The sequence below is a fragment of the Coregonus clupeaformis genome, chromosome 8 (assembly GCF_020615455.1).
Source record: "Coregonus clupeaformis isolate EN_2021a chromosome 8, ASM2061545v1, whole genome shotgun sequence".
Taxonomy (NCBI): domain Eukaryota; kingdom Metazoa; phylum Chordata; class Actinopteri; order Salmoniformes; family Salmonidae; genus Coregonus; species Coregonus clupeaformis.
Window position 1 is genome coordinate 55439972 of NC_059199.1, and position 12576 is coordinate 55452547.

General features: G+C 42.2%; 1 protein-coding gene across 1 annotated transcript in view; it reads right to left on the bottom strand.

Moving 5' to 3' along the window:
* Nucleotides 1-1192: 1192 nt before the first annotated feature.
* Nucleotides 1193-12576, bottom strand: part of LOC121571285 (proline-, glutamic acid- and leucine-rich protein 1) — a 22436-nt gene continuing 11052 nt past the window's right edge. Inside the window, exons 14-17 of the mRNA XM_041882670.2 lie at nt 9746-9979; nt 3446-4267; nt 2213-3202; nt 1193-1936 (exon numbers count right to left, since the gene is read on the bottom strand). Coding sequence (XP_041738604.1) covers nt 1838-1936; nt 2213-3202; nt 3446-4267; nt 9746-9979 — 2145 coding nt within the window. The 3' untranslated portion in view covers nt 1193-1837. The remainder of the gene's footprint in view (nt 1937-2212; nt 3203-3445; nt 4268-9745; nt 9980-12576) is intronic.

Sequence of the window (12576 nt, forward strand, 5' to 3'; positions counted from 1 at the left end):
AAAGTGTTGGTCCCATGTTTCATGAGCTGAAATTGAAGATCCCAGAAATTGTCCATACGCACAAAAAGCTTATTTCTCTCAAATGTTGTGCACAAATTTGTTTACATCCCTGTTAGTGAGCATTTCTACTTTGCCAAGATAATCCATCCACCTGACAGGTGTGGCATATCAAGAAGCTGATTAAACAGCATGATCATTACACAGATTCATATTGTGCTAGGGACAATAAAAGGCAGAATTGTCACACAACACAATGCCACAGATGTGTGCAATTGGCATGTTGACTGCAGGAGTGTCCACCAGAGCTGTTGCCAGAAAATGTATTGTTAATTTTCTACCATATGCTGCCTCCTACGTCGTTTTAGAGAATTTGGCAGTATGTCCAACCGGCCTCACAACCGCAGACCACGTGTAACACCAGCCCAGGACCTCCACATCCGGCTTCTTCACCTGAGGGATCGTCTGAGGGTGGGGGTGCTGAGGAGTATTTCTGTCTGTAATAAAGCCCTTTTGTGGGGAAAAAACTCATTCTGATTGGCTGGGCCTAGCTCTCCAGTGGGTGGGCCTATGCCCTCCAAGGCCCATCCATGGCTGCACCCCTGCCCAGTCATGTGAAATCCATAGATTAGGGCCTAATTTATTTATTTAAATTGACTAATTTCCTTATATGAACTGTAACTCAGTAAAATCTACAATTGTTGCATTTATATTTTTGTTCAGTATATATGTCTTTCTGTCATTGATCCCTATATTCTGAACCCGTTCTCTCAATGTATTCTAGTGAGTCTGTCGACTAAATTCTAATTAAAAGGTACACCTTATTTAAAGAGATGACTTAAGATAAATGTACTGAAAACCCTATTGAATGAAAACTCCACAAGAACATTTGGTATTGCAAAACAGTTTTTAGCAGTGCAGTTGTGGGGTGAAATGTAGGATGAAGAAACATCTTAAAACCTTCACAGAATGTCTGCATACCAAATAGAATCCTATTCCCTACATAGTACACTACTTTTGATCAAAGCCCTACTTCCTGAATTTACCCCAAGAACCACTGAAGCATTGACAAGGCGGGTTCATACCCTCAACAACACAGCATAAAAAGCACATGTTAATTCATTCCCAAAGTGTGAACACAAACTAAAACTGCTGCTGAGACATCAAGACAATAGACTTGACAGTTATTCGTTTCAACATGTTTGCATTTGACGTTTATTTATTTTATAAGAAAAGATGGAGAACACAAAAAGAACAGAAGTTATACTGTATATAAAGACCCAAAAACATTAACATGATAATAGCTGATCAAAAACACTACTACAACAAACACTCACTAACCGTAGAATAGCCGTAAAACACTCACTAACCGTAGAATAGCTGCAAAGTCTTTTAATCAATCAATCACAAAGTCTTTATGGTTAATGTAAAGTAATCTAAGCTTTTATTTTTATAATATGGAGTCCAGAGAGTTGTATTACAAATGCATCTATGGTCCTGCATTCAAGACGAAACGTGATAATTTAAGACCGATCTAATTCCAACCTCTATCTATGGCTGCCCAATTCTGATATTTTTTTCACTAATTGGTCTTTTGAACAATTAGATCACCTCTGAAAAAGATCTGTTGTGAAAAGATCTGATGTGATTAGTCAAAAGACCAATTAGTGGAAAAAATATCAGAATTGGGCCGGCTGTGTAAATGCAGCCTCATAGTGTGTTAATGTTTTAAACATTGTCTTAGCTGTATGTTGCTAATGAAAGAATGTGTGAGACTATGGAAGGGGCTAGACATCGAGTTGTTCTGATGGTCTTGTGATGGAGCCATGTCTGGCCTTGTTTAGGATGGGCGGTTGGATGCAGAGGGCACATTTTCTACATTGTCCGGAGGGCAGGCTACGAAATCGGCTAACATGGACGCCATCACTTCTTCATCCAGCTGAGTGAGAGTGAGTGAGTGAGTGAGTGAGAAAGAGAGAGAGAGGGTTGTTAAATAAATAAATATTATTTTGGTCAACATAAGTTATTAATTTTGTTGACCAAAATGTATTTATTTGGCAGAGGAAATGCACAACAGTCATTAACCAACATCATTTGTATATCTACAAATAAAGTATTCCCCCTAAGCCATATCCAATGTGTGGGTTGTATAGTACAAAAAGCCTGAGTTGTACGATGGTTATATGGACACTTTTTGAACAGTCTGTTTTCTTACCTTGTTCTTCTCTGTTCCCTGTCCTGTTCCTTCCTCCTCCTCTCCCTCCCTCTTCCTCTTCATCCCTCTCCCATCCTCTTCTTCAGCCTCTCCTTCCTCTCCCTCTTTTCCTCCTTTCTCTCGTTCAGGCCCCTCCCCCTTTGTCTCACTCGGAGCTGTTGATGACCTCATTTCCTGTCCGGAGTTGTCGCCGCCCTGTTTGGATGTTTCGCCCTCCTGATTGGATGGCTGATTGTCGCCGTCCACCCTCACTTCCGGTGCAGGCCCCGCCTCCTGTTGGTGTTGAGGAACAGGTCCTTCTTCAGAAGAGGACATTCCCTCCGGCCGATTGGCTCCCTTCTGCTCCCATGACCTCACTTTCTGCCCATGCCCCTCCCGATCTAGCTCCTCCCTCTCTTCCAGAGCTCCGCCCGTCACACACAGGATCTGAGGCATGGTCGGGTCATTCATTCCTTCATCGTCATCCTCCTCTCCCTCTCTCTCTTCCTCCAGCACTCCGATGCTCTCTACCTCCTGAGCCTTTATCCCTTCTTCCCCGTACGCGCTTCTGTCCGTCTCCAGCTCCTCTATCCCTCCTTCCCCCTCTCTCTCCACTCGAAATCCTCCTATCCCTCCTTCCTCCGCCAACCCTCTGAGCACCTCTCCTTCCTCTTGTCCTCCCATCTCTCCTCTCCTCCCTTCTCCGTCCAACGGCCGAATCTCTCCCTCCTCCTCTTCATCCTCCATCTCCTCCCCCTCTTCCGCCTCATAATCATCAAACTCTTCTTCATCATAATATTCTTCCTCATCGGGGAAATCGCTCCCTTCCTCTTCTTCGTCCTCCAGACCCTCCTCTTCCTCCTCCTCTCCGAGCTCATCCTCATCCTCCATCTCTTCATCCTCCTCTTCTTCATCAGAGCTGTTGATATTAATGACAGTGTGATCTTCGTCAATGGACTGCTGTTGCTGCTGTAGAGCTCTGCTGGACTGGGCTAACTGGTTCTGGTGCATCTGTAGAGTTCAAGTTAGTTAGACAATTGTATTTAAAGGCGCAATACGTATAAATAGCTCTGTCATTTCCTGGTTTCTAAAATGCCTTTTAATTTTATTTTTTTTCAGTTTATGTGACAAAACAAGCTATGTGTACCATACATACATATTGTATTTTCAGCTGGTGTACAAAACCAAAACTAAAAAGACACAAGCGAAACTTAACGACTGGACCTTTAAGTGAAAATGAAGTGATTTTTGTACCTGTATGGGGAGACCCAGTGCTGTGGGTTGACCTGGTGCTGGAGGCTGGCCCTGCAGCAACATCTGCTGGAGCTGGGCTCCAGGCAGGGAGTCAGCCCCGACTCCTAACCCCACAGAGGGTTCCCCAAGCTGGCCCACACTGGTGGAGTTGAGAGGGGGAACGAGAGAGACTAGCGGAGCTGGAGGGAACGAGTTGATGGTGGAGGAGGGGAGGAGAGGGTGAGGAAGGGAGGTGGAGGGAAGGTTGTTGGAGAAGGAAAGTGGGAGGGAGATGTCCCTGCCTGGGTCGCCCCCTGGACCGGGCACGGGGAGTGTGACGCCACCTGGTGCTAAAGAAGACCCGGGAAGAGTGGCCGCAGCGCTGGTGCCATCTTGGCTTTCTAACATCAGCATCCCCTGTGGCACGATGACCACGCTATCGTCCGAGTCGCTCTCTAGTGAAATCTCCACATCCTCTGCTTCTTCTTTGTCGTAACGGATGAAGACAGGTCTCTGGCCCTCGGGGAGCCCCAGCCCGGCCAGCTCACCTTGATGGGGGGACAGGAGCAGGTCTCCTGGGGTAGAGCCCTGGCCGGAGAGCCCTGGAACAACCAGAGGTAGGTGGTTGTCCAGGGAGCCTAGCAGGGCGGTGTGGCCAAGGCCCAGGTGGTGTCGGCTGGGGAAGGGAGTTCCAGGGGTGGGCCCCCCTAGGAGGGTGAGGCTGGATGCCTGGGAGGGGGTGGGTTTGAGGGTGAGGGGGGGCAGGGGGAAGGAGAGGGAGGGGGTGCGCGGGTGGAGGAGGGAGTTGCATATGGTCAGGGCCTCTGTACAGAAGGAGGATACCTGGAGAGAGAGAGAGAGATAGAGATAGAGGGAGAGAGGGGGAGAGAGAGGGGGAGAGAGAGGGAGAGAGAGAGGGAGAGAGAGAGAGAGAGGGAGAGAAAGGGATGAAGAGAAAGTAGACAGCTCAGTAAGCAAATGTATTCCAAAGGTCACTTCCTAGTCCAATACATTTCACTAAAGATACAAATTTGCCTGAGCTAACCAAAAGGAGAAAATAACAGCACACATGGAAAATACTCCTACGCTATATACACATCTTCCCAGAGTATTACACCGCTCTAAACCAGTCTAAATAGTCCTCAACAGCACAAGGGTAAAATAACACCACTAAACTACTTCTGAACTGTCTTTAAAAACATTCCACAGTTACATCTTTGTTGGTCTAGTGTTACACACTGACTGAAATAGTCTTACTCATTGCTAGTACAGTACCATTATCACATGAGCTTCAGATAGAGAGACAAAGACTGAAATGCATGGAACTGTCTCCACTAGCCAGAGTCAGTGACAGATAGTATTTACATACACTATCGCATCCTATTCAAACCTCAAACAAACTACACAATCAACTCTAGAAAATGAATCCTCTGTTGTAAATGCATTTGACATGTTCATAAGGTTACACTATATTATGTTGATCAATTATAAGTGTATTTGTGATTGTTTTGCAACAGACAGTGACACATGCAATATTAGGCTACATCTTTATCTAGATAAAGAAAGCTGATCTGAACTAAACTAACCACTTACCCACAAGCTATGCATACACATACACACAGTGCATTTGGAAAGTATTCAGACCCCTTGACCTACAGCCTTATTCTAAAATGAATTAAAATACATTTTAACCCTCATCAATCTACATACCATACCCCATAATGACAAGGCAAAAACAGGTTTAGAAATGTTTGCAAATGTAAAAAAAAAAGTATTTAGACCCTTTGCTATGAGACTAGAAATTGAGCTCAGGTGCAACCTGTTTCAATTGATCATCCTTGAGATGTTTCTACAACTTGATTGGAGTCCACCTGTGGTAAATTCAATTGATTGGACATGATTTGGAAAGGCACACGCCTGTCTATATAAGGTCCCACAGTTGACAATGCATGTCAGAGCAAAAACCAAGCCATGAGGTCGAAGGAATTGTCCGTAGAGCACCGAGACAGGATTGTGTCGAGGCACAGATCTGGGGAAGGGAACCAAAAAATGTCTGCAGCATTGAAGGTCCTCAAGAACACAGTGGCGTCCATCATTCTTAAATGGAAGAAGTTTGGAACCACCAAGACTCTTCCTAGAGCTGGACGCCCGGCCAAACTGAGCAATCGGGGGAGAAGGGCCTTGGTCAGGGAGGTGACCAAGAACCCGATGGTCACTGACAGAGCTCCAGAGTTCGTCTGTGGATATGGTTGTCCTTCTGGAAGGTTCTCCCATCTCTGCAGCACTCCACCAATCAGGCCTTTATGGTAGAGTGGCCAGACGGAAGCCACTCCTCAGTAAAAGGCACATGACAGCCCACTTGGAGTTTGCCAAAAGGCACCTAAAGGACTCTCAGACCATGAGAAACAAGATTCTCTGGTCTGATGAAACCAAGAATGAACTCTTTGGCCTGAATGCCAAGTGGCACGTCTGGAGGAAACCTGGCACCATCCCTACGGTGAAGCATGGTGGTGGCAACACCATGCTGTGGGGATGGTTTTCAGTAGCAGGGACTGGGAGACTAGTCAGGATCGAGGGAAAGATGAACGGCACAAAGTACAGAGAGATCCTTAATGAAAACCTGCTCCAGACCGCTCAGGACCTCAGACTGGGGCGAAGGTTCACCTTCCAACAGGACAACGACCCTAAGCACACAGCCAAGACAACGCAGGAGTGGCTTCGGGACAAGTCTCTAAATGTCCTTGAGTGGCCCAGCAATTCTATGTTGTTTGTTTTTACTCCTGAACTTCCTCTACCCTCAATCTCTCCGATCATTTTCATGATGTCCATCCGGTTTGCTTCTATATGCCATATCTTTCTAACTGTGCTCTTTCACAAAATCTCTAAACCTATAGCCTATATACTTATTATGGACACAGTATGCTTTACATTAGTTATCTTGTTGTTATTAGTTGTTATTAGTCCCATCCTTCAGCTCCATTCAACACCTCCCATCTATCTCTTAACACCATCCATATTGGATTTCTATTTGCCATATATTTTTCAACTGTACTGTGATGTTTCACAAAAGTTCTGAACCCTTCTATTCTCATTGTTTCTACAGATTGTAAATTGAAAATAAATTGTTTTGCTAAAATTATTATTAGAGTTGAAGGATGGGACTAATAACAACACATAATAACAAAGATAGCTAATAATGTAAGCATACTGTGTCCATAATAAGTATATAGGTTGTATGTTGGGAGCTTTTGGGAAAGAGCACAGTTAGAAAGATATGGCATATAGAAGCAAACCGGATGGACATCATGAAAATGATCGGAGAGGTTAAGAGTAGAAGTAGTTCAGGAGCAAAAAATAAATCAAATATATATATATATATAATATAATTATTGTAAAATTAACTCTGTCCATAAGGTGTAGATAGTAAGTATAGACCGGAAGTAGAGGCCTGGGCATTGTTGTTCACTAATTTACTCCAAGTAGGGAAAGGATGGTGGGGTTGAAAAGTAATAATGGGGAATATATATATAAAAAACATGGGGGATTGGAAGTGATGCAGACAATTACATTGATAGAAGATACAATCTATCTGCAATATTAAGCTGATCCACCCCCCCCCCCAAAAAAAAAAGTATTATTATCATATTGATTGATTGACTATGACTTTTCAGATCACCCAGTAGTGCTATCTGCAGGGTTAGCTCCAGGTAAATATTGCAATCCTTCAGCCATTCCTGGAACTGTGTCCAAAAACAAGCTACAAATGCAGAGCTGGGAAGATTGTATCCCCCATATAATAATTTAAATAGAAAAATTATACGTTTTGAATCCGGCGTCGTTTTGCGTATCAGTTCGTAAACACTATGCCATGGAATCGGTACATCAAATATCTCTTCCCAACTATTTTGCAATCTATATGGGAAGGCTGTCAATCCTTTGGTCCTTAAATGAAATGGGCCCTACGGACAATTCCTTCGACCTCATGGCTTGGTTTTTGCTCTGACATTAACTGTCAACTGTGGGACCTTATATAGACAGGTGTGTGCCTTTCCAAATCTTGTCCAATCAATTGAATGTACCACAGGTGGACTCCAATCAAGTTGTAGAAACATCTCAAGGATGATCAATGGAAACAGAATGCACTTGAGCTCAATTTCAAGTCTCTTAGCAAAGGGTCTGAGTACTTACAGTACAAGTCAAAAGTTTGGACACAGCTACTCATTCAAGGGTTTTTCTTTATTTGTACTATTTTCTACATTAAAATAATAGTGAAGACCTCAAAACTATGAAATAACACATGGAATCATGTAGTAACCAAAAAAAGTGTTCAACAAATCAAAATATATTTTATATTTGAGATTCTTCAAATAGCCACCCTTTGCCTTGATGACAGCTTTGCACACTCTTGGCATTCTCTCAACCAGCTTCACTTGGAATGCTTTTCTAACAGTCTTGAAGGAGTTCCCACATTAGCTGAGCACTTGTTGGCTGCTTTTCCTTCACTCTACCATCCGACTCATCCCAATCCATCTCAAATTGGGTTGAGGTCGGGGGATTGTGGAGGCCAGGTAATCTGATGCAGCACTCCATCACTCTCCTTCTTGGTAAAATAGCACCTACACAGCCTGGAGGTGTGTTGGGTCATTGTCCTGTTGAAATACAAATGATAGTTCCACTAAGCCCAAACCAGATGGGATGGCGTATCGCTGCAGAATGCTTTGGTAGCCATGCTGGTTAAGTGTGCCTTGAATTCTAAATAAATCACAGACAGTGTCACCAGCAAAGCACCCCCACACCATAACACCTCCTCCATGCTTTACGGTTGGAACTACACATGCAGAGATCATCCTTTCACCCACACTGCATCTCACAAAGACACAGCGGTTGGAACCAAAAATCTCAAATTTGGACTCCAGACCAAATTACAAATTTCCACTAGTCTAATGTCCATTGCTCGTGTTTCTTGGCCCAAGCAGTTCTCTTCTTCTTATTGGCGTCATTTAGTAGTGGTTTCTTTGCAGCAATTCGACAATGAAGGCCTGATTCACACAGTCCCCTCTAAACAGCTGATGTTGAGATGTGTCTGTGACTTGAAGTCTGAAGCAGTTATTTGGGCTGCAATTTCTGAGGCTGGTAACTATTGAACTTATCCTCTACAGGAGAGGTAACTCTGGGTCTTCCATTCCTTTGGTGGTCCTCATGAGAGCCAGTTTCATCATAGCGCTTGATGATTTTGCGACTGCACTTGAAGAAACTTTCAAAGTTCTTGAAATGTTCCGTATTGACCGACCTTCATGTCTTAAAGTAATGATGGACTGTCGTTTCTCTTTGCTTATTTGAGCTGTTCTTACCATAATATGGACATGGTCTTTTACCAAATAGGGATATCTTTTGTATACCCCCCTACCTTGACACAACACATCTGATTGGCTCAAACGCATTAAGAAGTGAAGACATTTCACAAATTAACTTTTAATTGAAATGCATTCCAGGTGACTACCTCATGAAGCTGGTTGAGAGAATGCCAAGAGTGTGCAAAGCTGTCATCAAGGCAAAGGGTGGCTATTTGAAGAATCTCAAATATATTTTGATTTGTTTAACACTTTTTTGGTTACTACATGATTCCATGTGTTATTTCATAGTTTTGATGTCTTCACTATTATTTTACAATGTAAAAAATAGTAAAAATAAATAAAAACCCTTGAATGAGTAGGTGTGTCCAAACGTTTGACTGGTATTGTATGTAAATAAGGTATTTCTGTTTTCTTAAGTTTTAATACATTTGGAAAAATGTCTAAAAACCTGTTTTCGCTTTGTCATTATGGGGTATTGTGTGTAGATTGCTGAGGATTTTTATATATTTTTTAAATCCATTTTAGAATAAGGCTGTGGAAAAAGTAAAGGGGTCTGAATACATTCCGAAGGCACTGTATGTATGCATGTATAGATATATCTGTGTGTGTGTTCTATACGTGTAGTTTTGTGTTTGTGCATGTGTTGATTGTGTGAGTGTGTGTATGTTCTTATTTAAAGTGGAACAGAAGAGGCAGAATTATGTTTACTTGGTTGCTTAAACACAGACCACCAAACCAAAACACTACAGTGTGCTAGTCACAGTCCCTAAATAACCCTTTAGTCCCCCTCCCTGAGTGGTGTGTGCGTGGTGCATGCATATGTACTTTCAGGTTGCAGTCCCTGTGTGTGTGTGTGTGTAGGTAGGGTTCCTGCATGTGTGTGTGTGCATGCGTGTCTATTAGCGTGTGTGTGTGTGTCTGTGTGTGTGCATGCGTGTGTTGTCCCTGCGGGTATATTTCCCCCTACCTTCAGACTCCTATCCCTCCTCCCGTGGCTGAGTATAGACACAGTACAGGTGAGGGGTGGGGGCCATCGAGGTGGAGGCACTAGGACCAGAGCCAGTAGCAGACGGTACAGCTCCCTACGGGGGGGGGCACTGCCATACTGCCCACTCACCCTCCCAGCCCCGCTGTCACTCCCGGTAGCACCGTGCTGTTGCTGCAGACGTGCACACAGCGGGAGGACGACATCGTGGAGACGCTAGGGGGAGAGAGACGGATGGGAAGGGAGATAGAGGGTTAACATACACAGTGATCACAGACACACAAAGGGGCAGGAGAGAAAGAGAGAGAGAGGGGAGGGAAAGGAGCACACGCATAAACAAACATGACCAAAATTATTGGGAGGGATCATAGACTATTCCTCCATTCAGAATCTTTCCAGATCCTTGATATCCTTTGTCTGCTCTTATGGACTGCCTTCTTCAATTCAAACCACAGGTTTTCAATGGGGTTCAAGTCCGGAGACTAAAATGGCCATTGCAAAATGTAGATGTTTTGGTCAATTAACCATTTCTTTGTGGAATTTGCTGTTTGCTTGGGGTTATTGTCTTGCTGGAAAATCCACACACGGTCAAGTTTCAGCTTCCTGGCAGAGGCAACCGGATTTTTGGCTTAAATGTCCTGGTACTGGGACACAGTATGTTTTACATTAGTTAGCTTGTTGTTATTAGTCCCAAACTTCAGCTCCATTCAACACCTCCCATCTATCTCTTAACACCATCCATATTGGATTTCTATTTGCCATATATTTTTCAACTGTACTGTGATGTTTCACAAAAGTTTTGAATCCTTCTATTCTCATTGTTTCTACAGATTGTAAATTGAAAATTAACATTTTTGCTAAAAGTATTATATTATTGATCGATTGACTATGACTTTTCAGATCACCCAGTAGTGCTATCCGCAGGGTTAGCTCCAGGTAAATATTGCAATCCTTCAGCCATTCCTGGACCTGTGACCAAAAACAAGCTACAAATGGACAGTACCAAAACAAATGATCTAAAGATTCTGTCTCTTCGCAGCAAAAATCTGCAGAGCTGGGAAGATTGTATCCCCCATATAAATAACATTATATTGGTTGCAATAATTTTTTATAATAATTTAAATTGAAAAATTCTAAGTTTTGAATCCGGCGTCGTTTTGCGTATCAGTTCATAAACCATTTGCCATGGAATCGGTACGTCAGAAATCTCTTCCCAACTATTTTGCAATCTATATGGGACGGCTGTCAATCCTTTGGTCCTTAAATGAAACTGGTATACTTTTTTATTTATCACAATTTTCTTTAACCAATTATGGTCTTTAATGCAGGGCCTACAGACAAGTTCCTTACTTTTCCCCCCTTCCATTTTTGTGGTAATGCTGCAAATATTTGGTTGGATAGAGCAGACATTTCCATATGTTTTTGTTAGCTGCATGTGCGACATAACTCCACCGGTCCTAGCTATGATATAATTTACGAAGATTATAACTTTTTATTCCAAAAATAATGGTTTTTATCAATTAGTATATTTGAGTTTAACCACAATATTTGTTGCAGTATTTGTTCTGTCGTTTCTGGAGGATCAAATTGAAATTGCAACCAACTTTCTATGGCTTGTTTTAGAAATAGTGATATTTGGGAGATGATTTCCTTTTCAAATAACTGAAAGTGAGAGGTTGTAATCTGAATAAAGGGAAAAAGGCCATTCTTGAACATGGGGTGAGACAATCTTACTAATTTACTAAAGAACCAGTTCGGATTTAAGTATAACTTTTGTATGACTGAAGATTTTAGTGATAGGTCTAATGCGTTAATATTTAATAATTTCTGTCCTCTGAATTCATATTAATTATATAAATAGGCCCGTTTCATTTTGTCTGGCTTGCCGTTCCAAATAAAATTGAATCTTTTTTTCTCATATCATTTAAAAAACTGTTCGCTAGGTGTAGGCAAGACCATAAGCAAATAGGTAAACTGGGTGATTTTTCCACAAATTGACAGGCACCCACCTTTCCATGGTAGCAAGATCTTATCTATTTTTGCTAACTTTCTATTAACATTTATTGGAGTGAGATCATTTATTTATTTTGGGATATTGATAGATTAATTATTAATGACTAATTATTACACCCTGAAACTGTGTATAATGTGTTAGAAATGTGTGAGTGTAGGACCAGTAAAGGCTATGGCATTGAGCCACTATTTAGCAATGTGAGTAAGAGTTAGGCCAGACAACAAAGACAACTGAGAAACTAAGATAAAGAGGCCTCCCAATTTAGGGAGGGGAGAAACTGTTATGAAAACATGGTGCAGAATATTGTGAGAACGGCAATAACTGAGTAATGCAGGGAGTAGGATATGTGTGTGTGTGTGTGTATGTATGTGTGTATGCATGTGTGTATATGTGTGTGTGTGTGAACTGAAGGTCAGTAGAGCAGTTTTAGAGTGGAAAACTACAGCCCGCCTACAGAGGGGAGGGATTTCTTTTTGTATGACGTATGAGTATAAAAGATGGACTCTGAAATTGTGATGGCAGAATTCTCAATGAATACATTTCTCTGACTATGCAGACCGGGACTCTGGCCGTTACTTAAATCCCAAAATACTTACAACCTTTTGGGAGACGCACAGAGACACTAAAATAGTTTGTTAAATAATTCACGTAACAGATATGTATACCAAGTATATCCACATCACCATCAGACCATTTTATTGGTAAACTACAAGGTAATGTAATAATTGTATTTTTTTGTGATCCAATACGTAATATAGTACATTTATCATAATTTGGTTGTAACCTTGAGTGGTTAGAA